Source organism: Lagopus leucura, unplaced genomic scaffold, assembly GCF_019238085.1.
Source record: "Lagopus leucura isolate 7727_CA_CO unplaced genomic scaffold, USGS_WTPT01 Super-Scaffold_100004, whole genome shotgun sequence".
NCBI lineage: Eukaryota > Metazoa > Chordata > Aves > Galliformes > Phasianidae > Lagopus > Lagopus leucura.
The window spans coordinates 48,483,112-48,508,428 of NW_024962264.1; the positions used below are offsets into that span (position 1 = coordinate 48,483,112).

Sequence of the window (25,317 nt, forward strand, 5' to 3'; positions counted from 1 at the left end):
TTTTTTGACCTGCTCCAGCACCTCAGTGTCCTTTCTGTACTGAGGTGCCCAAAACTGAACACAGTACTCGAGGTGAAGCCTCATCAGTGCCGAGTACAGAGGCAAGATTACTTCCCTAATCCTGCTCACCACGTTTCTGATGCAAGCCAGGATGCCATTGGCCTTCTTGGCCACCTGGGCACACTGCTGGCTCACATTCAGCCAACTGTCCATCAGCACACCAAACTCCCTATCCATCAGGCAGCTTTCCAGCCACTCCTCCCCAAGCCTGTAGGGTTGCCTGGGGTTGTTGTGATCAAAATACCCAACACTTTACCCTATTGAAACTCATACAGTAGGCCTCTGCGCATCAATCTAGTCTATCCAGGTACCTCTGTAGTGCCTTACTATCCTCCAGCAGATCAACACTCCCTCCCAACTTGGGGCTGCCTGCGAACTTACTGAGGGTGCACTCAATCCCTTCATAAAGATAACTGATAAAGATTGTTAAATAGGAGTAGCCCCAGTACTGAGCCCTGGGGGACACCACTGATGACTGGCTGCCAACTGGATTTAATTCCATTGACTACAACTCTTTGGGCCCAGATTTCTAGCATTTCACCCAGCAGAGTGTATGCCCATCTAATCCATGGGCAACCAGCTTCTCCATGAGAATGTTGTGGGGTACAGTGTCAAAGCCTTTAATGAAGCCCAAGTAGACCACATTGACAGCATTACCTTCATCCACTAAGTGGGTTGCCTTGTCTTAGAATGACATCGAGTTTGTCAAGCAGGATCTACCATTCATGAACCCATGCTGACTGGGCCTGATCCCCTAGTTGACCTTTAATTGATCTCTGATGGCTCTCAAGACTATCCATTCCATAACTTTCCCTGGCACCGATGTGAGACTGATAGGTCTGTAGCTATGGGGATCATCTTCCCAGCCCTTTCTAAAGCTGGGCGTCACATCTGCCAGTCTCCAGTCCACTGGGATACCCCTTGTTAGCCAGGACTGTTGAAGGATGATGGAGCGTGGCTTGGCAACCACATCTGCCAACTCCCTCAGCACTCTAGGGTGCAATCCATCTGGCCTCACAGACACTTGTGAGTGTCCAGCTTTTGAAGCAGATCCCAAACCATTTCCTCATGGATTATGCAGGATCTATTCTGCTCCCCATCACTATCTTCCAGCACAAGGTGTTGTGTGCCCAGAGAACAACTAGACTTACTATTAAAGACTGAGGCAAAGAAGGCATTAAGTACCTCAGCCTTACCCTGATCCTTGGTCACTGTGTTCCCCTCTATGTCCAGCAAGGGATGGAAATTCCCTGTAGCCCTCCTCTTCCCATTAATGTATTTACAGAAATATTTATTGTTGTCTTTCACCTCAGTGGCCAAGTTCAGTTCTAGTTGGGCTTCAGCCTTGCCAATTTTCTCCCTGCACAGCTTCACCGCATATTTGTAATCCTCATAAGTTGCTTGCCTCCTCTTCCAAAGAACATAAATACTTTTGGTGATTGTTAAAAAAGGATATTATTATTGTAGAAAACAACCTGATCATCTTCACCTACTTCCTGAAAGAAAAGCCACCATATTCCCCAGATTCATCAAATTTTCAATGTACCTTGCACATACATGAGGATATGCTTTTACAAGATAATTATTGACTTATGTATTTATATACTTACAATGATTAACATAATGACAGATGCCTTCTAGGAAGTTACGCTAACAACACTGGCCATTCAAGTGGGGATTTTGTGCCCACACTGCAATCCAAGTCTCTACCCCAATTGTATGTAAGAGGGCTGAGATATAGACAAACATTTTTTCCTAGGAAGCTGAGTGACTGGAAACTAGATTTACAGATTTTAACACTACCTGAACAATGACATGCATCTTCCTGCAATAAACAAGTAATCTGAAAAGGACAACAGTGTGTGCATGTTGTAGTTTCGACCTCCTTCCCTCATCAGCTGCAGAAATATTCCTCTGCTAGCAACTATCTGGCTGCATCTTTTCTTCCCACAGAGATAAGATATGTCCTATCAAACAGCTGTTTAATCTAGCCAGAGCTTCTCTAAATTCTTGCCAGTACACAAAATTATTTGTTTTTCCCTTTATCTACCTAGGATTGGTGATGCTGCATACAAGTAACATCTTTTCTATAACTCTGCAAAATAGTGGTAAATGAGAGTCAAGGCCAATAAATTAAAACTTAGCTTAATGACCTGTCCATCATCTTTTAACAATGAAAGTATTTGAAATCCTACTGAAATTTAAAATAATTAAATGGACTTACAATGTTGGTTTTTATTTTAATTTCTTTTTTGTTTTTGTTTTTTACAACGAATATCTAGCATACCTTCTGCAGACAACTTCCATGATTCATCTCTCCTCTGACGCTTCTAAATGAAAACAGTAAAAACGTGACTGTTAATAAGCTAATAAGTTAATAACATAGAAATTCACATTGGAACCATGCAAGTTTCTAGGCAAATCAGCCGTAAAATAATGTTTCACAGTATTTCTCAAAGATTAAATATTTTAAAAGAAATGCATTTAAGAAAAATATTTTAAAAGTGAAATTTAAAAGATAAAGATATTTGCAAAAGCACAAGCTTTAGAAACATTCCCCACCACTAGCATTTCAAAACTGTGTTGTCCCAGTGTGTAACTAAATAAACCAAACAAAAGCATGTCTGAACAGAAATCCAAGTTTCATGCGTTTATGTTGAAATGGAGATTACTGAACTCTTCAACCAACATACACATAGATGTTTTCTACTGACAGTAGATGTCAAAATGTCATAAATGACTTTTTGGCTAGCATACATTTTATCAATCTTGTTATGTGATTTCATACTATGGCCCTTTATTTTCAAGGCTCCTGTTACACGATGACACACTGGTAACTTGTAGTCCACCCCTTCAATTGTCTTTCTACAGCTCTGCCCATTACAACATATCCACCTACTCCACACAGTTCACAAAATACAACTGTATTTTATCACTGATCTCACAACGATATTTAAATCTTACACACACCTTTAGGTTAAGACATACAGACGAATGGTCTGAAACAGCATGTCACATCAAAATAAATCTACCTACCAGAATAGATTCTTTCCATTTTTCATGAATCACTTTTGCCAAATTCAGATCAATATGAACTACACAATCCTCAGCAGTTAGTGATCCTTGAGGAAGAAAGAAAGTACATCCATCAAAGTATTCTACAATATCCTGTCCAAGCACAGAAGGTACAGTGGCCTAGTACTTATTAAACTGAATTCTGGACGTTTTGCACAAATTGTCATTAAAAACAACAACAACAACAAAAAAAACACCTTCAGTAACTACACTAAGTTTCAAAAGCCAAGGTTTGTCACACAGAAAAAATTTGCACTCACTGACTTTCATTGATACTTGCTGAATATTTATCAAAGAATATATATATATAGAATATATATATTATATATAATAATATATATATAATATTTAGAATATATATATTATATATAATAATATATATATATAATATTTATTTATTTATTTATTTATTGAGTGGGTATGCAAGGCAGAAGCAGCCAAACACACCAATAAGTCAGGTATCTAGAGTTTCACATCACGTAAACTTTAGGATAAAGGGAAAAAAAAGGGAGAGAAAATAATTTATATCCCTCATGTTTTTATTCCTTCCCTTTTCTGTTAGTCTATGATTTTTGCATTTCAATGCATGTTCAAACTGCTTATGGCTTTCTTCACCATGATAAATCAAACTTTTTTTTCCTCCTGTTTTATTTTCATTTAAACATAGACTTAATTTTCTCTTTAAGCTATTCATATTCACCACTTTAGCTGATACCTAAAGTCTTTTTCCCCTTCTTTATTTTTTCAAACCAGTATTCATGTGCATCTTCCTCACCATCTCAATATTCCTCAAAGGCCTGTGGCTCAAAAGGCAAATAAGCCAACTTATTTTCTTATGCTTTTAAAGCATGTGTATTAAAAGACACAATTAGAATGTAACACTATTGGATTCATGTTTTACGTCATGCTTGGCTCAGTTTCATTTTTAGGTCAACAAAAGCGAACGAGTATCATGAAGAATTGTGCAAATACATTCTAAAACAATCAAGTGCCAGGGAAAAAAACCACAATGAAAATACGGAAATAATTACGCCCATACCTGCATCAATGCCAACAGGCCCAAATATTTCTTTCAACTGGAGAGCCAGTTCAGGAGGTAACGTTAGTTCTAGGCTATCTATATCAAAGGCCGTAGATGATACTGGTGAAGGGCTTTGTGTCTTGGCCTTATCTTCATTCCTGCTCAAAGTTCCACTTTCCTCTTTACCACTGATCTCCCTGGAACTCCCCAGATTTTCTCTATCAGTCTCCAGCTCTTTATCATTCCTAGAATCTATCAGAGGTGCATCATCCACATCCAGTAACAAAGGCATCCCTTTGGCATTCTCCACATTGCTTTCTGAAGAGTTGCTGTCGCTTTCATTAGTTAATTTTGAATTGGTAGTTGTTTTAAGAGCTTGAGATAAAGTTACGGGTACGTATAAATCTACATCAACTTGTGAGACTGAGAGCTTATTCATCACTTCTTCAACAGGACTCTCAGACTCCATCTTTTGCATTCCAGAAATGGACTCATTGACACTTGCTGCTGAGCTGCTTGCATAGCCTCTAGGAGCTGTATCACTGGAATTTTTCAGTTCCACTGAATCATTCAACATGACAGCAGTAAATGAGTCAGACACACCAGCATCTGCCACAATTGTCTTGGTAACTCTACTTTCCTCAGTGCTGATTGATGAGTTCTGGTCTTCTGAAGGATCAGAAACATTGCTAGCCCCAATGATTTGCTCTGCGTTTGTGCAACTGTCACGATTCTCATCATAGTTGGTATTTTCCTTGAAATCAAAGTCTGCAACAACTGGCTCAGCTTCTTTTACTTGAAACCATTCAGTATTAACATCGTTGTGCAACTTTTCATCAGAGTCTAAGAGTAGACCTGTGGCCCAGTTTATGTCTTTGTTACATCTTTCGTACAGATCTTTCACAGCTTCAACTGAAAATGAATCGAAGAGTTTACACAGCATGTTTAGCTTTTCAGTCTCATCAATATCAATAAGTTCACTTTCTTCCACAAATGTACTTTTATCATACATAACTCGATACGGTATTTTTTCCTGAGAACCTGAGGCATTATCCATGTCTTTGGGTTTGAAGCCATCTAATCTGCCATGCAATACTTTGACAGTCTCAGGAAAAAGCATTTTATTTTCTAATCTCCACAGGAGAGCAAAATCATGAGATTCGGTTTGTGAATGGCTACTTATCTGTTTACATGAGCATGCATCTTCTGCATGTTTCTCTTCTGCAGAATCAGGCACAGACAACTGTTCCTCTTCTTTGGAGTGGGGCAAATTATTGTTTGTAAAAGTGAGTGCTAATTTGTGATGTTTCCTTGTTCTCTTATTTTGCTGGGTTTTTTTCTTAGCAACTGTTTCACTACCTATCATTTCAGGTTGGTGAAAAAGCAACTCTTCCACATCCTGTTCTACAGTGTCCATAGGTATCCCACGAAGCACATCTACAGTGTCAAGAGCACTTCTGTTAACATCACCTTCAGTGTTTCTACCTTCATCAGACTGACTTAGACTTGTCTTCCTCATTCTTCTTGACCTTTGTTGTCGCTGTTCTAATGACACCGGCCAATGTCCCACTATTTGCAGGTCTGGTGCAACATTATCTGAAGTAGCAGAGAAACAACTAGAGGTTGTATTTTCTCCCTCCTGTCCTTTCACAACAGTACAGGTATCAGTTAGGCCAGCTTGCTCTTTACCTAATTCAGGATGCTGACTGGGAGTTTTACCTTCCCTATCACTCTTCAGAGAAGATTTTTCTAGCCTTCTAGTTCTTTTGACTCTCTGTCCCATCGTTTGTTGTACAGGCCAGTCACCCAGAAAATTCAGCAGCTCTGGTTTTTCTGATGCCTCCATAACCGAGACACTTGGTTCTCCTACATTACTTCTTTCTGTTGAACCTGACTCCAAGCCTATTTCACTGTTTTGTTCAGATTCAGTCTGAACTTTGAGAATATTGTCATTACTGTGTTTCTCAACTCCTCCCCTATGCAAGCATACAGTTTCTTCAGTTGTGATTATATCAGTCTCATCCATTTCTGTTTCAGTAATTTCCATTCTTTCTCCTTTTTCTTCTTTTTTCTCCAAGGGCAGCTCTTTCTCGACATAACTCGACAAATCAACATCCAAGATATCTTGAATGGTGTTGTTCTCAGTATTGTGTTCCACTGAGTTATTTTCCATTTCTTTTTCCTCTTTCTGATAACTCTCGGGAGCAAAATTACTTTCTGAAATTAGAGAACAACTGGAAAGAGGTTTATCATCTTCAGGTAAATTAAGAGGCTCCAAATCAGAAGCAAAAGGTTTGTTTTCCTTTTGGGAATGTGCTTCCCTTTCTCTGAAAGACAAATTGGAATAAAGAAAAATCTACTTCAAACTTTCTTTAAGCACTTGTTCTTGTCCACATTTTTAATTTTGGCTTTCCAATTCAATAATGTAAAAATTACAGATCATAAACTATCTTTCAAGACAGTTAAATCATCCAGTTGAATAATCTTAGTGAGAGGAAAACAAATTTAAGATGACTTAAGACAAATCTCAACACTTTATTATAAAAAACAATGAGCTAAACAAAGCAGAGCTTTCTTTGGTAAGTAACCCTTTTTTAGTTCAAAGTGCCTAGGAATACTTTTCCAGGAATCTATCTTCCCCTGTTCCCACCATTCAGTTCGGCACTGGAGCACTTTGTTACCACACTGATTGCTTGATACTAAACAAAAAAAGTCCAGAAATTAACTGGGAAGGGATCTGCCATTTCACATCACATCACTTTTCAAAACATACAACTCCCCATTAACCATCATTTCCTACTTGATTTCAAATTAATTAAAGAAAATAAAAGAATAAAATAAGATTTCCTATGCACTGTGACAATATCGGAACATTATTCAGATTAGCCATTACAAAATAATCTGTATTTATGCTTAACATAAATCTAGATAATTCTACATTACATATATTTGAGAGCAAGTTGGTAATTCATTACTATTGCACAAAACATCATCTTACACCAACACTGAAGCTCCAACTGTAGCTTGCTTGTATTCTGTTAAGTTAACAAGTTAACCAAGACTGGTTTACTGAAAGGTAACACAGCTACACAGATTTTCAAAGAGCATCTATTTGCTAGCTAGATCCCTTTACTGTTCATTTCTACAAATCTTGTAATTCCTAAAAATAATAATAAATAATATTATAAATATTAAATAATATAAATATTAATAATAATAATAATAAATCCCACAACTCTACAGTACTTCCTTTTCTGTTATTTATTTGATCTTAGGAATGTATAGTGTTCAACATCATCATCCAGGCCTTGCTGCTATAAAGTTTTATTTTTTTGCTTTTCTGTTTTTTTTAAAGCTACAAATCTAGTAAAAGAATCTAACCTATGACTTTCCTCCTGACAAGGATCTTCATTCCAAGCAGTAACTTCTGATTTTTCTGGGACAGAAGACTCCAAGATTGAGTTAACAGTAAGGCAACGTTCATATTGCTCCAACATTCTCTTGATCTTTTCTTTAGACACCCCATGAATATTCCGCCTATGTATTTGAAAAAAAGAAGAAAAAAAAGAAGAAACATTTCATATTTGTGTATCAGAATACACTAAGAGAAGGGAATAACTTGTGGTTACAGAAAGACTAACCAGAGAACTCAAGGGGCCAAGACAAAAGCTGAAACAGCAATTCTTACTGTATTAGTGTGCCAAGGCAGTCAAAATGGGGAGACTTAAACAAATTCCTGCTCTGCTTGACATCTCCCTACCCCACCTGGTGGCCCTATTCTGCAAGAGGATGTTTTGCTTAATACTAAAATCTAACACCATACAATTAACATGCTGCCTACAAATAAGCATCAGAAACACATCACATCAGATGTAGATACTGATACAGGAAGTCAAACCGGTAAGGCAGATTTCTGAACTCCCCCTTCCTTCACTGGCTTTTCTAAGCTAACAACTCCACGAGTCTTCAGGCAAAACCTATTTGCTTATTATTATGGACACATTCTTAGGGTCCAACATTTTCACCAACTCCGTTAAACACCAATTAGCAACATGTTCTAGGAGGAATTACTGCAGAACAAGTGAAAACTGACAAAGGTAGCAAAAAGGAATTGAAGGTGGAGGAGAAAATCCCAGCTGATCTCTAGCACCATAAGAAGGCTGGACTTTCCTTCCTTTGATCTAACCATAGTTTATTCCAAAATGATTCCCATTTGTTCCTGCTTTCTGAACGTGAAGTCTGCAAGGACCAAGAGCTAGTATTTATGTTGAAGGCTGCCCAGCAATCAACGGGTGTTTGGTTACTGAATGACCCAGAGCTCCTCTCAGTTCAAGGGACAACATAGCCTCATCTAGGCTTGGGATCAAGGAGCTCGTGTCATCATGACAAGATACTACCAGTCAACAAGGCACAGGTGGTCCTTGGTTTCTACTGAACCCACACATGTTTAGTTTCTATTTTAGGAAAGAAGATAATGTTCTTCACCTCCCTTGAAGAGTAGTCAAGTAAAAGCTAAGCATGCAAATTCAGATGACAACACATATTATGAAATCATAGAATAATTTAAAGTGAAAGGAACCTTTGGAGGTCACATAGTTCAAACTACTTTTCAGCCAGAATAGGCTGTAACATTTTGGATGTACCTCGTAACTGAGCATCCACAAACTTAGTGAAGCCTCCTCCAGTGATTGACCATCCTGAAGTTTGTTTTTCTTTTCTTAGACTTATTTTACGCAAAGAAAGTTCCCGAGCTCCAACTTGTTTATATTTGCAATCTAATGTAAAAATTTCCCTTACATTCTTACCTTTCAAGTTCTTTTGGTTTAAACTTCCACCACGTGTCTGGCTCTCGAAACATGACTTTATATTTGAACTGCTGAGCCTGAATAAAAAAGATATAAAACAAAGAACATATCAGACATGTAAAAGGACATACAACATGCACAGGCTGCTTTTTTAAAAGCTGTTTATTTTTCAAAAATAGTTACATATCTGGAATAACATTTTCTTTCATAGATTCACTTCTGATTAGATATATGGAGGTTTGTTTGTTTTTTTCCCCAACATGCTTACTTATGGTATAATTAGATGTGTGCCAACTTAACAGTAAAAATAAATAAAATACAGTCACTACTTTAAAAGTTGCATGTCCTCTGTCATGTCATGTCAAGATTGCAGCATCTCATCTTTCCAGGCATGGTATGCATGAATCTACACAGTCTCTTACAGAGAAAAGCTCACTGCTTACTTTCAGAGCTGGCCAGAGGCAAGTCAGTTCCAAACAAGCAATTCAGTTACACTAACATCGCTAGAGCAGACAGCCTTCCCAAAATCTGGGAAACTTGAGCAGGCTGCAAGTAAACAGTCATTAATATACCCTGTTCTCATTAGTGCAGATTACATTAAAAAAAAAAAAAAAGTAACTTGCTGTTTTTCTGATCATATAGAATAAGAACAGAACCTAGCTTCCCCAACAAAATACATTTTTACTCTTAAGTACAAAACACTTGGATTTGTCAGTTGGAAACCAGGTCAGCTCAATATGCAGGCATGTGCAGAACATGATGTTGGGTAATAATGTTTCACGTAACATTTCTATGACTCCAGACTTCTTTGTGACACACTAGCTAGACTGAGAATGATAATCACATTTTAAATCATATGTCGACAAAAGGGTCAACTCTTTCCACATGGAACAATCACAATACTAACCAAAGCAACATAAGGCTTCATCTCCCATGCCTGTATGTTTGTGTTGTCTATGATTATAGGAGAGATTTTCATTTCAAATGCTTCTTTGGCTGAAAGACACACATGTACAAAACAAAATGTGATATAATTAATTTCATGATAATACACTGGACATTACACTATTCTCTAAATATGTAACAATATTTGAATAGATAATCCATAATGATTAATTACTAAGTACTCTTGCACAGCTTGACTGGTGTGTTCCAAAGCCCTCTTATCCCCCCCTCATTTGTACAGCCACTGAGATACGACATTATTCTTTTGAATTAATAAATGGATGATAATCAAGGAATGAAAATGCAGATGTAAAATGCAGCAGGGTGACTAATCAATCAGTAAATCAAACTGAAAAAAAAAACTACATGATCACCTTAAAGTGGACTTCTTTGTTGCATACAAAATTCTTGGCTTTATAACAGTCTTAAGATTAGTCCACTCTGTAAACTGTATAAGATATGAAAAATCAAAATAATTATTTTTTTTCATACAAAGTAATAAAATGTTTAGAATTACTAGCTTTGAGATACAGCATCAAGTTCTGTAGCTATGATTGTTCAGACACACTGTCACCAAGTTATTGTCAAATCCCACATTTCTTATTTGCCCATTTTTACACAGATTATAACTTTTGACAATGTAGAAGTGATCATGGTTGAAATTTAGCAAAGAGAAACTTTAAAAAAAGAGTTGTTCATAGAAGAGCTTAGTGAAAGCCCCTACAAAAAAAAACACCAATTATGAAAAAACAGCCATTTCTGTCTAGTTCTTATAAATTTGCTTTAAATTTGACAGCAAATTAATGCTCAACAGAAAAAAAAAAACAGTAGGAAAGTATCTGTGTGTTATTTGTATCAACATTATCATTACTTATTGCGTATGTGTCCATATTCAGTCATCTTAATCTCAGAAGAAATACTCCCAGGAGATAGCACAGGCTGCCACTCCAGAAATGAGATCGACACCAAAATACATACCATTACAAGATCTGAGGACAAAATAACGTTTTGACAAAGACATTGGTATTCTCAATTGCAAAACACACCATGGACAAATGATACCTGAGTTTGTGCTCAGCCTCTTTAACCACACATGATAAAAAATAATTTTAAGATGAAGTAAATGCCAATCCTGTGACACAAGCGTTACAAAACAGGTAACTTCTTAAACAGCACACAAGCACTGAAATGTAAACAAGCAAGCCAGTCTACTATGTATTTCTCACCTCGTTTCCTGTTCCACTCGTGTGCTTCCCCTAAGCAATGTGCATCATAGTGGTACTTTCCACATTTATAAAAGTAGTCATCAGTACTAAGAATGACTCCACCTGGGTTATCCTCCAGTATCATCCTGCGAAAGATGAAGCAGTAAGTAGTTTTCTTCCCTTCTCCTCCCCAGCCCTGCTACTTATTATTATACATACACGTATATCGTTTCTTGCCCCAAACCAGAAACAGAAGCAGCAAACTTAGGTAAGGGAAAAGTCACCCTTTTGGCAAAGATGAACTGTAGCAATTTCCCTCCTTTACCAAATGCTGCAGATATCTAGGAAAAACAGCTGATACAGGTTCCCTACAAGTCTCATTTAAAGAAACCAGAATTTTTTCCATCTATACCTTGTGTCCATACTTTTATATGAACAAATATATATGCAGTCTTAGTCGCATCAAATATTTCAGATGCCAGACAGAGGAGACTAAGCACAGCATGGACTTTTGGAGAGCTACAAAAGAAATAAAGGGTTCAATCTCAACACATACTACTTGTTGTTTTGTTGTTTGTTTTTTTTTTTTCCCCCCAAAAGAACTTCAATGGCAGAAGAACTTCTACCTACTGAAGAGCTTGTATATTTCCATCTTTGTTACTGGAAGGAAACACTTGAAACTGATAGGAACTGGACTAACACAATAGACTCAAATACTACTGAAGTGACTCTCCGTTGGCATAAAACTCCATTCCAGACCTCAGACCAGTGACAGAAGTTAAAGCTAATTCCTCCTAGTTCTCTTTCCACTAGAGGTCAATGAGCTGGAAGTAACTTTGCTCTCTCCAGTAATTATTATTTGTGTTGTTGTATGTACCATGTATTAAATGTAGCATGACAATTAAGGTTTAATCATAGCTATTTACAAATGTCAGAAAATTGTCTTTGCCTGCACTAAATCTTTTAGACAATTAAGCAACTTCTTTCATAAGCTCACAATATAGATGTTCTACCTTGCCAAATATGATTTTCCTGATCCCGGAACACCTCTGAGAAGAACAAGTACTTGACCTACAAGGTGCATCTTTTTTCTCATCATGTGACAAACAGGTGGCTGCTGTGCTTGCGAGAGGTTCAATTTTGAGTTTCTATCTTGATTTTCCCATACCTTCAGAGAAGGGCTGCTATCCCAGGCATTTGGAACCACTGGAGAAGAAAAAACAAGTCCTTTTTCCAATGTCCTATAGTCTGAAACGGGCCTCCACTGTCCTGGACTGACAGCCACTGGAGTTACAAAGCTGTGACTTCCAATGGACGGATAAAAGGCAGGAGCCATAAGGTTCCATTGTTGTTGAGTCCGACATGATGGTGTAGAAAGAGTAAAACCATAATTCTGCTCAGATTGCTGAAAATCCTTAAGTTTTGGTGTTTTGAAACTGGATTTTTCAAGAGAGACACAGGCTTCTGGAAGAGAAGTGTTGTGAGTGTCACAGGCAGTCATTAACTCTCTGTGCTGTTGCAGGCACTGTGAATTAGGTTCTTCAGTGATAGCTACTCCAAGTTCCAGAGCTCTTTGTGAAGACTCACCAGAAGCAGTAGTTGCACTTTTATGACCTGAAACAATATGCTGTGCCTGATCAGAATTTCCACGGGACGTTTCTCCATCTGACTGTTTATAGGCTTCCAAAGCTATATCCTGGTGAACGCATATTTTTGACAAATCGGAATCCCCTAATGCTTGTGCAAAAGTGTCCGATGCAGCTGGTGAGCTTGTCTGGATGTTCAGCTGATTCACTGGTAGTTGAGAAGAACAGTTTTCCAAAACCTCATTACTTGTCGCTATTTGGTGTGGAAAAAGTAGAACATTGCAACCCAAATCCGATTCTTCCCACTCAGGAAATTCCTTAAAGCCATCATGTTCACATACAGTTTGATCATTTGCAGAATTAGGCAATTCGACACTCAAGCTGCATCTCTGAAAAGCATTTTCTATTAAGGAATCCAGTTCTTCAGTCAGCGGCATGTCAGGTGATAAGACCTTTTCTTCTTCTTCTTCTTCTTCAGAATTACAGTGTTTCACAGTACTTTCCCATATTCTTTGATTTGGAACAGATCTCCGCTGATTAACAAGGGCTAATGACGATGCCACGGATTCAAAATCTGAGGCTTTTGAGGATGCTGCTCCTTCAGCATGAGTGGACAGCTCTAACAGACAATCCATAGCATTTTCTACTGTTGAATAACATTAACAAAATTAACCATAGTCAACTGAAGAAATGCAGGCTGATGAGATTATAGTTTTTTACTTCAAGAAGTATTTATCACAAGTAAAGAGACAACCAACAAAGTTCACTAATTCATCTGTTAACATATCTTCTGCACCCTCATCATCTGCTTCTCATTAGAGAAAAAAAACAGAACTGAAAACAGACATATTGCAAAATAATAACATAATATGCATTAAAACGACTAAAGGAAATCATGTATAAAAATGACTAAGTTTAACTGAAAAAAAAACACCCAGATCTGGATGTTTAAATGAATACTTCTAATCTAAATCATCTAAGTGAAATGGTGTGAAATGGCGCTATTGTGAAGAGATACAAGTATAAAAATTACTTTCATGATGGCTAAGTCCAAATGAAAATGTCACAGTAGTCTGAAAATTTCAGTATCTTCATCAAATCTTTGTAAAGACACTAACTGGAGTATATGCCTATGAATAATGTGACCAAAAATGAAAAGCTAGCACAAGCAGTACCAGAGCACTAAAGCTAAGCTTCTATTTTTCTGAAGTACAATGCAGCAAAAAAAGAAAAAAAACACATTATAATGAACTTAAGCTTGTTTACTGAATTCTCCAAAAATCTTCTAGACAAAGCTGTCGTTTTCATAAAACTTATTGAGTCATGCTTATAAGTCTAATAACTCCATCAATTCCAGTTTTAAAGGAATAAACAACAAACATGAGTGACCTACTAAATTATAAACTCACTACAATTTTGGTAAGATAGAAACAGTAATAAAAGGAGAAGCCCTTTTAATGGCTACATAGCTTCCATGCATATGAAAAATATCAATCTCTATCTTGTTTACCAGTACTCTTAGAAAAATCTCAGCTAATCACAGCTTGATTAACATGCTCCACATATGACTTATTCCCTGCTCAAACAACTCAGATATTGTTATCCAGTATCTTTGCCGTTATTTTTATTACAAGCTAATGAGCTTGTATATAGGAAAATTTCAGAACCACAAAGCATGAGAAGAACTGGACACAGACATAAAAATGAAAATGACAGGAGAGGTGGGTAAGTAGTTTGGCCGAATACAGGGGAAGAAAAACAGTCCAAGTGAGGCTGCAGAGAATTCAACATGAAAAACAGAATTTATCCTGAAACAACTAATCCTCACTAGAAATGACAAGATGACAGTGCAAAACAGAAAGTAAAACAAAAGCTCAATTCAAATATTTAAGAAAAATCAAATGTTGCCAGGATAACGTAACGTGTATCACTGTCTTAAAAAAATATCATTCTAGAAAATAGCATACCCTCCCACAAGAACAGTTTATGCGTCCAGCAGATTTGGTACAGAAACTAATTGGAAACAGATTCCCCCCACAACTCTACTGCTGCCTGCTCTGTATCTCAGATCAAGCCAATTAAACTGTATCTCTGTTTTTTAAAGCCCACTGTTACTGCACATTACCAGCATCCCACAAACATAATCAAACTTTTGCATGGAGAGAGCTAAAAAAATAAAAATAAAAAATGTTATGACTCACCTACTCATTAAAAACTAGACTCACAAATACGTTTACGACTCCCACATCAACATGTTTGGTGTTGCCCTAGTAAAGAACTGTCTGCATATGGAACAAAGTTGAATGACAAATAAACTGTATTTACCTTTAAAATCACATTCCGAGAGAACCATATAAACCACACTAGGATCTAAGTCAGAAAACATTTCTGACATGCTGTTGAAGAGCTTTTCCTTATTGACACTGTAGGCTGGTTGTGACATTGAGAGGCTTGGGTCCCCCTGGGGTAAAAAAGCAGCAGCTCCAGTCTTCCGAGAAGGACTCCCACCAATTTTCCTTCTCCGTGGCATTTTGTTTACCAAAATCAGGTTGCTTTTCGTTTTATTTTGTTCCCATGAGGCCAAGAGTACCAAACTCAGAAATCACAAGAAAATTCTCATAGCCAAAATGCATACAACAGGAATAGCAGACCTGGGAAGAAGAGAACCAAAAAAAAAAAAATTTTTTTTTTAAATAGTCACATTTCCATGTCCCCTGTTAAGATACATAAAACATCAAAAAGACTTAAGCATCCAGAAAAAACACTTTTCAGAAGGCTGCTTTTCTTCTTTTCAAATGGCTGATAGCAAAATAGCAATCTTATTTTCTATCTATCCAATCTGTGCCTGAAAGAAAGTACAGTAAAGGAAGCTACCTATGCAAAGCAGACAGTTCACAAGTACTCCTCTGCCAACATCTACTGATGATCAGCTAACATTATGGAAAGTTTATATTCTGTTAAAAATTCAGAGCCTTTTTTTTCCTCTTACAAAACTACTGAAAGATTTGGAACATCTGTTGTTTTCCAGAAGTACTTCAGAGCATGACTATTCTTTATGTTTCAAATATTCCTAAGGGTAAAAAGTTGAGGTTCTTCAGTATTCCAGTATAAGAAAATATTGCCCAGACAGGGTGCAGCGTTCTCATCTTTGGAGATTTTCAAAACCTGACTGTACACGGCTCTGAGCAACCTACTCTAGGTGATGCTGATTGAGCAGGTGCATTGAACCAGATGATGCCCAGAGGTGCCTTCCATACCTCGTCGATTTTGTGGGTTTTATTTTTGTGTTTGTGTTTTAAAACTTTTAAAAACATTTTGCAGATCTATGAGCTATAAAGCCTGACGAGGCTAATGTCCTGCCCATGAAGCCTCTGAATGCTTCCAGTTAAAACGTTACGGCATCAATAATAACTGCAATTACTGCACTGATCCTCTGTAGAAGAAAGCAACTCTTAACTGAAGTAGAAGCAAGAGTGTAGTATGATCTTAGTCTTTTCTTTATGTCAAATAATAATAAAGCACTCTGTGTTCTAGGAAAGCTTATAAACTCACAATTTTTGTAACAAATTACTCAGTAAAGTAGCAAACTTCGTTACTGAAGTAAATTACAGCAAAGGATCATTATCCTGTAATAACAGCTGTGAACTGGCCACAGAATACCTCATTCTGTATCAGGATTATTCTGCCAGCAATGACCAATTTAACACAGACACACTCTTTCCTCACAGTGCACAAACGACAAAGCCAAATCAGTGTCAGCTTTGGGCAGCACCTTCCCTTTATTCTCCAGCAATCTCTACCACTAACTGCGTATTTAAAAGGAGATAGACTGTTATCTCCCAAGTTGTTAAGAACACACATAAGAAAAACAAATTTCAGGATACCAGGAGTTTCTACTATGTTTATGGACTTGAGCTACAGAAATGACGGACGTCTGAAACAACAAGAAGTCACAGAACTGTGAAAGGTACAGTGAGAAGAGCAGTACTCAGGAAGAAGAGAAAGAGACATAAAGGGGACGCGACCATGGAAGATGAATGCAGATTGAGGTCAATTGCGGCTGTTTTTTGAGGATCCTCATAACACTCCTGATTTCTCTCTCTGATTAGCTGCCCTTACATATTAGCTACCCTCTGCTCACTTAAAAATAAATAAATAAACAAATAAATAAAAATCAAGCAAAACAATTAAAAACAATGGCTTTTTTTTTCTTTTTGATTCATCCTCCAGGCAGTAAAACAGGCTGAGACGTATGTTCACAGAAGGTGCCAGTGCTAGAAAATCCTTGAGAGCAGCTCGGCAGAGAAGGACCTGGGGGTCCTGATGGATGAGAGACTTAACATGAGCCAGCAGTGCGCTCTGGCAGCTCGAAAGGCAAATGGGATCCTGGGCTCCATCAGGAGAGGGGTGGCCAGCAGGGACAGGGAGGTGATTGTCCCTCTCTACTCGGCTCTTGTGAGGCCCCATCTGGAGTACTGTGTCCAGGTGTGGAGCCCTCAGTACAAGAAAGACATTGAGATTTTGGAAAGGGTCCAGAGGAGGGCGACTAAGATGATCAGGGGGCTGGAGCACCTCCCCTATGAGGACAGGCTGAGGGAGTTGGGCTTGTTCAGCCTGGAGAAGAGAAGGCTGCGGGGTGACCTCATTGCAGCCTATCAATACCTGAAGGGAACCTACACCCAGGAGGGGAGTAAACTCTTCAAAAGGGCTGACAATAGCAGGACTAGGGGAAATGGATCCAAGTTGAAGGAGGGAAGATTTAGGTTGGATGTTAGGGGGAAGTTCTTTACAAGGAGAGTGGTTAGGCCCTGGAACGGGCTGCCCAGGGAGGTTGTGGATGCCCCGTCCTTGGACGTGTTCAAGGCCAGGTTGGACGGGGTCCTGGGCAACCTGATCTGAATGTGTATGTTTGGTGGCCCTGCTAGGCAGGGGGGTTGGAACTACATGATCCTTGAGGTCCCTTCCAACCCGGGTGATTCTGTGATTCTGTGAAAATACTCCTCACTAAAACTGGTTCAATGAAAGAAAAAATCCTGCAAGGGAGAAAGCTTTTCATGCACCTTGACATTCCTGCACGCCAACAGACTTTAAGCAGAACTCTGTTATTACTGTTTCATTTCAAGTCCCTTGTAATTAACAGTCCATGTTCTCCAGCTAGACCTTCCCAACATATTTCCTGCATTAGGATGCATACCACGCTACACATTAAGATGCATTACTCTAGGCATCCTAACAAAGCCATACGCTTCAGCCTGCATGAATCAAATCAGCAAATAAACTGTTTATGCCAATTAATCACACACCTCTCATCGTCTTCTTCATTTTCACTTGTCATTGCAGCAGCAATACTTTTTTCCCCCCAATTAACACACTACACAGAACAGTTTCAAAGGAAGAGATTTTGTTTGTATCAGTTGTGATCTGAATCTCTGCATTTTAGGTAAGCTGCTGGTGCCATGGTCAAGAGATTGAGAAATCTTGTAGATCTACTACTACAAGCCCTTAATATTATTACTGTGAAATGAAAAGAATACAAAAATAAGGTTATCACGGCCACCATCACAGACAGATATTTTGACAGATTCTCCTTTGTGTACACCCAAATTTTCAATGTAATTCCTCAACAGACTCCTGGGCAATGCTTTCTTGTTGATATCACCAAGCACGATAGAAATATATAAAAAGAGACGACTGCACACATGCAATATAATTCAGTGTGCTTTGTATAAGACATGACACTACCACACTAAGCTGAAAGGAAGAATTACTCGCTTGCTGATAGGAACATGCCCTGAACTTTAAAGAGGATTTTACCTAGGGACTTGCCTTTTCAGATACTCAAGTTTCTCTTTTTGAAAGCTAGTTTACTAAGAAAGGGGAAATCATTTTGAACAACTGAAGAGCCAGACTTGCAGGTCAGCTCCATTTGTAGGTTATGGCTAACATATTACAAATCAATTTGTAGTTTGCTGTGGATGGGGGCTTTTCTCCCCAAGATGAAAATGGAGTTGTAATAACAACTAGGGCTGCACTGAACACAGCGAAAGGGGATTTTAGAGATGAGGCAAAGGCTGTAATACATTGGTGGTCCACTAGGCAGTTCTGGGTACCACTACTCCACACATACCCAATTAGAGCAAATAGCTCTTTCATTTCAGTGCTGATGACAAACAACACTCCTGTGGCAGCCTCAGCCTCACCTACACAAAAAGCAAAATAAGACAAAAACCCTCAAGCACCCCTTCAAACTCAGTTTTTCCAGAAACACGCATCTACTGACATTAAGAGTCTCCTCCCATTGAAATTCAGCTACCACAAACATGTACAAAAGCCTGGCTGTACGAAAATTACCTTCTTTATGAAGGAACCCCATAAATGGAAGAGAAAACAAGTGTCTGGTATTTTCTACAAAATAGTATTGTTTACAAACCCTAACAACCTAACCTAGAAAACAAGATGCCATAGATCCATCAAGTCAAGGTGCTTCAGTCTTTCCAAAGTGACAGAATTTATTCTTAAATCACCCATTATGAGCCTGCAATGTTGCCTGTTCCAGTACTGCTACCCCTAAGGAGCTCAGTGATGAATCAGACAGCATCAAGAGAAGAGCAACACAGAGATCAGCAGTCATTACAGGCAAACTGTAACTGCCAAAACAGGCAAGCACTGATGTCACAACACACCTTTGTCTTTTCTGTTCTACAGTTGGAACAAGAAAGCGTAGAGAAGAGTCAAACCTCGCCAAGCAATGGGATGGACCAGAATCTCAAGTCTCAATTCCAACTTTAAGTAGCAACTCTCAATATTTCTTTCCAGGAAAAGGAATGCCAACAGTTTCTTAAACTATATAGGTTGCTCCAAAAGTAATGCCTCCTGCTTATGTCCATGGAAATTACAACAGATACAGACAACACAATAACACTGTTTGATAGAGAAAATTCTCAGCTACAGAACACTATTTTTCAACACAGTCACCCCCATCAGCCAATTCATGCAGATGAGTTGATCGAGATGCTCTTTATCTCACCGCGTGACGGCTGTGCACAGACATCTAGAACATGGCTTGTGTCTTTCATGTCTTTAACTACTGCTGAAATGCACCACTCACTGCCTCACTTTGCTCACATTCACTGTTTGGACCTCAGAAATGCTCAGCAAGTGCTGATGAATGTCGTCATATGCAAATCTTTCCACATGGGAGAAGTCAATGTCACATCTTTGCTTCATACGCACCTCCATGTCAGACACCATTTTGTCACACTGCCCCTCTGCTGCCATCCGTTACACAGCAACAAAACGTAAGGGAATATTGGTGGAAAGGTTCAACCTCTATTGCCATACTGGGATCATCTGCCTCTGACACTGTGGGCCAGCATAACCAAATAGGAGGCATTCCATTTGGAGCAGCCCTTGTCATAGATTTAAGAATGTATTTGTAATTCTCTAGGTGAACAAATGTAACATGACCCATGCTTCCAATAAGTACAATTCTACAAAAGAGGAAAAACACGGGTTTTTTTCCTCTCTCTCTCCCTCCCCATTTTTTCCTCCCCACTCATTCTAAAATTGACAAGTTTTCCCAGTCCTGAGAAAATAGATGAGAAAATTCTCCACAAAGCACAGAATGAATTTAAATTGCTGTAACTACTGCAAAGGAATTCCCTTGCAGACACATGTTCCAAAAGTTTCAGTTTTATTTTCACGAGCACAAATGTCCATAGAAAAAAATAATCAAAAATAGCAGGAGTATAGCAGTCAACCAAGTCAGACTCCTCACACTGGGAAGGCAGGTTGATGACAACACTAAGCATGCTTTCAACATACTATCTATAATGATAGAGAGCACTAAAAGAGATTAAATGAACAAAGAACTAAATTTATAATATTATACCAGTCTTCCTGACAGAATTAAAAGAAGAGGAAAGAGAAGTTACGTTCTGAAAGACAATGACTATGAAATGTTTTATGGAAAAAGAAACAAACAATCACAGCCTTGAGACCTACCAACATCGTAATTGCTACTGCAAAAGCAGCTGCTTAGGAGAGTGAAGAAATAGACTACTGCAAGGAACACATCAGCCCTTCAACATGGTCAACATTTGTTTCACAATAGCCTGCCAAGGCCAAATCTTAAAATCTCACAGGGACTGTTTACAGTACAAAATGTTCATCAATTAATTTTAAATAAATTAAGGGTGAATTCCAGTTAAATGGCTGCAAAGATATCTGGGAATCACAGCATTTAAACCACTTAAATGCTGTAATCACTATGTTCCTATAAAGTAGATGAATAAACAACCTATAGAAGGATTGGGAAAATTGAAACAAAGCTTATACTAACATTTTAGTGGCAAATTTTTAGGCAGAATAAACATTTTAGTGTCAAAGCCACACTCTAACACAGGTAAAGCAAACTGCAACTGCCATCAAACTTTAAATTTTCCTTAAAAGAATAAAAAATCAAAAAATCAAAATATACTCTTCTTCTGAAGATGCAGTGCAAAGAACTCAAAAACCTTAAAATCATCCCAACAAAAATTAAAGGAAAACAAAAACCCCTAAGATTTTCCAAAAAATGAACGTGATTTTTAATGGATCTAAAGATTTCACTTACAATCAGAAATAGTTGCTAATACAACCTCGTTTTCAATAACAAATAAGCCATCTCTATTACCACTCTTCCTTTCGCCAAAAAGAAAGATCCTTTTGGCCCTTCTCACCAAAAGAAGCTTCCAGCTTTGGCACAATGTAATTTTGAATGCTTACAACCAAAGCTGCTCATTTGGATGTTGTTAAGCTTTTCTCATCAATTTAAGGAAGTAAACCTCATATGCATTTAAAAACAAAAGTTTGGTTTTAAGTTTTATATCCAAAAAGAATTTTGAATTTCAAACCACATAAACTACTTATTAAGTAATGTTCATCTGAATCTTCAGAATGTTAGTGTGTGTGTATATATATGTATAGACACACACACACTTTTTTAATAACCACAAAACTTAAAAAAAAAAAACAAAACAAACAAAAAAAAACCTGTGTTTGAATTCAAATAAAACAATATTGGCATAGAACTTACATTTTCGGTTTCATTGTGTTGCCCCACAGTGGGTCCCTTCTCATCTTTCCAAAACCACCACAGATGGTATATCTAATACAGATTTGGAATTCAGAAAAAAATACATAAATACTTTTCTGTCAGGAAACCATGCTGTCAAATATGCGAGTTGAATGTCAATAGAAATTGGTAGAAGTGGGTGCTTCCTCCTGACAAAAGAATGATCAAAACACAAATTATAATCAGTATTATGCTCACAGCCCATGCAACTTTAAGAAAAGTTTTAACACTGAGCTATATACATATATATTTAATAGATTAAGCGTGGGTAACATTTTATTGAGAGAGTTCAACATGCTAAGTTGAACTCAAGTATCAGTTCGGCTAAGTGACTTCAGATACTTGTTTCTCACCTAGAAGAATGACTTACATCAGGTAACGAAATAGCATAATGACAGCAGAATGAACTTGGAACAAAAGTAAGTTTCCTTACTCATCATTCCACTCGGTTCTTCACCACAGTTCTTAGCCATCTTGAAAATGCTTATAGATCCATGTAGGTCCAGAAAAACTTCACTCCTTCATGTGATGAATTAGGCAACAAAAACCTAGTACAACAAAAACAGAATACATTACTTTCAGGTACACCTTTATCTTATAATATTCCACCAGCACTAGAAAGATGTCAGGAGGCACTACAACGGGTTGCCCAGAGAGACTGTGGAGGTGTTCAAGGCCAGGTTGGATGAGGCCCTGGGCAATGTGATAACAGCATCTGATTTAATGGCCGGCAACCCTGCCTATGGCAGAGAACTAAACAATCTCTGGAGTCCCTTCCAACCCAAGTCCATGATATTATGACAACATTACATGTACTCTTTAAAGTAGCTGAAAACTCCTAAACCACTGTGTTCCACTGATGACATTAGGTATACTCAAAGCCTAAGTTTCAGCGTACATATGAGCCTAGAGATCAGTTTCCTAACAATATCTTCCAAACAATTCAAAATAAAAAAAAAAGAGCATACATATGTAAACCAGATAAAGAAATCTAAACAAATTTTCTCTCATCCTCCAAATATGACAGGTTGTTGTCACAATTATTTTATGAGTCTTCTCAAGAGACTGAGAACCTCCCTACCATTTTGCATCTGAACATATTCCACTGCTCCAAAGTTTTAAGAAGACACATCAGAAACAAAGAAGGAGGGAGACCAACTTTTTAAAGGGTCTAATTGTTATAGGACAAGGGGGAATGACTTCAAACTAAAAGAAGGGAAATTGGGGTTATATATAACAAAAAAAATTCTTTACTCAGAGGATGGTGAGGCACTGGCACAGGCTACCCAGAGAAGCTGTGAATGCCCCATCCTCAGGCTTTCAAGGCCAGGCTGGATGAAGCCTTGGGCAGTCTGATCCAGTGGGTGGCAGCCCTGCTTATGGCAGGGGGTGGAACTGGATGGCTGTGAGATCTCTTCCAATCCAAGCCATTCTGTGATTCCGTGATTCAAAACCTGCACAGAGTTATCCAACACAGGCCAATAAGAAGGAAACGGTTTTCAGAAGAAAGGACCCCTGATCATTATGATGGGCTCAAGAGCCTTTGTCCACACAGCACGCTGAGGAGGGGTTGTTCACCCACAGCAGCAGGGATGTCAAATGGCCCATCCCACTGGGTAGCCTGGAGCCAGGACACTGCTCTTGAGAGAGGCCTCTGCTCAGTGAGCACAGACTGGCCTCCTGCTAGGTGTGTGCGACCAAAGCAACGAGGCAGTGTAGGGACAGATGGGACATACACAGCTGCCAGAAAGATTTCCTCCTGCATCATGTCTGCTCATTAAGAACTAGTTAATATTCCTTCTCAATTATCCCAGTACCAGGGCTTTTTTTTCAGACAAAGACAGAGTTGTAGCAGTTGAACATCTTCTCCACAAGCTTTTCTATAACTCAGATAAGGAAACTGCACATAATCCTAGGATATTTTCATTACCTTGTTTCCCCCACACACATACACACACTTTGCTACACCCCAACCACCTTTGTCTAGTTGTGGGCAAAGCCTCAAGGCTTGAGAGATGGCAAAAAGGAGTCTTGAGATTAAAGAGGGTGCAAATATGCAGCCAGACAGGCTAGAAAAGTAGCAGGCAGCTGTTGTCTTGTTTAAGGTGGTTGTTTCTCAGACAGTAATGACTGTCTGCAAAATGTCCCTCCAAACACCCAGGCTTGGCCGCTTTAAGGTTAGCAATGTCCGGGACGAAGTGCAAAGCAAAAGGCTGGAACCAGTGACACTAGTGGCTATGCTGGGGCTTCCACAGTTAGTGCTACTGCTTAGGACTGCATTCCTATTCCATGTTACAAAATAGCGACGGAGCATTTGGAAAGAGAAATGGAAACTCCTGCCAGATGGTACTGCAACTCCTTCACATCATGTTTCCAGAGACGTTCCCAAAGTCAGGTTGAAGGGCAGTTAATCAAGGTAACTGCAAAATTACTGTTCTTCTTCAGCTATAGAAATTCCTCACACACTCCAGCTGTACTTCCATAACTTTCCCTGAACTGCTTCATACAGACAGCACTGGACAGAACTTGCAGTTCAAGACTTGGCATCTCCCAGGATTGCTGGAAATGGCTATGAATCTTTTAAATTTTAATGGAGTTGCAATTTATAACTAAGAAGTTAAGACAGTGCAATGCACAAAGTATTTTAGGTTAATTTAAAAGGAAAAAAATGCGAAAACAATGAAAATACAACAAATTAAAAGCTGAACAAGACTCTCTTTATCAGGTTAACCTGAATATTACTGTAGTCTCCTACATTGCTGTCTGCGTTTCTCATAAGGATCTTTTTGATTTTTGCTGCGATTGAGGCCTGACAAAAGGATAGGCATTTATTTTAGCATTTAGAAAACCAACAAAAAGGCAGCAGCAAGGATAAAGATTGGTTCAGTAAGGATGAGATGATATTGGAAGCCAGTATTACTGAAGATCATAGGTGGAACTTATTATTATGGACATATACATGCAAGTGGCAGATGGAGCTAAAAAACAGATCATTCAAATAATCCTTATTCAGTTTTCTGCACTGGCAGCAGTCAGGACTGGTAATAAATGTAAATGCTACTGCCCCAAACCTTGACTTGTTTTAGCAGTTGATGCAAAGGAAGATAGGTTTACTTTCTACTTTTAGTTGCTGCTGGAATTCTAAACTGACACAAAGGAAAGGACTGAGGTGCTAAGCATGGATCTCCAGATCTATGCAGGCAATTAACAGCTTCTGCAATGTCACCAGGTACATGGAAGCACTAAAACCAAGGCTTCTCAGCTCCTCAACTTCCCCTTGCATTTGCTACACAGAACAACTCAATGGCAGCACTTTGCAATCAACTTTCTACAGCAAACCAAAGGTCAGCTTAACTCCTCCGAGCCCGTGATACATCCAGCCCTGCAGTCTGGCAAGCCCCAGGCGCCGAAGCCAAGCAAGTCTACAACAGTTTCCAGTTCTGCGACTCAAAATGACACTGTTGCACGCTGGGACAAAGCTGAAGCATGAGAAGTTCTTGAATTA

The 25,317-nt window shown here is 38.5% G+C and overlaps 1 protein-coding gene across 2 annotated transcripts in view; it reads right to left on the reverse strand.

Annotated features, from left to right (window-relative positions):
• The window catches only part of N4BP2 (NEDD4 binding protein 2), a 38,226-nt gene that overhangs the window by 10,044 nt on the left and 2,865 nt on the right, over window positions 1–25,317 (reverse strand). For both annotated transcript variants that reach the window (XM_042870799.1, XM_042870798.1), the window contains exons 2-12: window positions 22,246–22,360; window positions 21,774–21,961; window positions 15,023–15,348; window positions 12,125–13,343; window positions 11,133–11,257; window positions 9,869–9,957; window positions 8,962–9,038; window positions 7,538–7,693; window positions 4,175–6,483; window positions 3,097–3,182; window positions 2,348–2,390 (exon numbers count right to left, since the gene is read on the reverse strand). In XM_042870799.1, coding sequence (XP_042726733.1) covers window positions 2,348–2,390; window positions 3,097–3,182; window positions 4,175–6,483; window positions 7,538–7,693; window positions 8,962–9,038; window positions 9,869–9,957; window positions 11,133–11,257; window positions 12,125–13,343; window positions 15,023–15,227 — 4,309 coding nt within the window. In that variant the 5' untranslated portion in view covers window positions 15,228–15,348; window positions 21,774–21,961; window positions 22,246–22,360. The remainder of the gene's footprint in view (window positions 1–2,347; window positions 2,391–3,096; window positions 3,183–4,174; window positions 6,484–7,537; window positions 7,694–8,961; window positions 9,039–9,868; window positions 9,958–11,132; window positions 11,258–12,124; window positions 13,344–15,022; window positions 15,349–21,773; window positions 21,962–22,245; window positions 22,361–25,317) is intronic.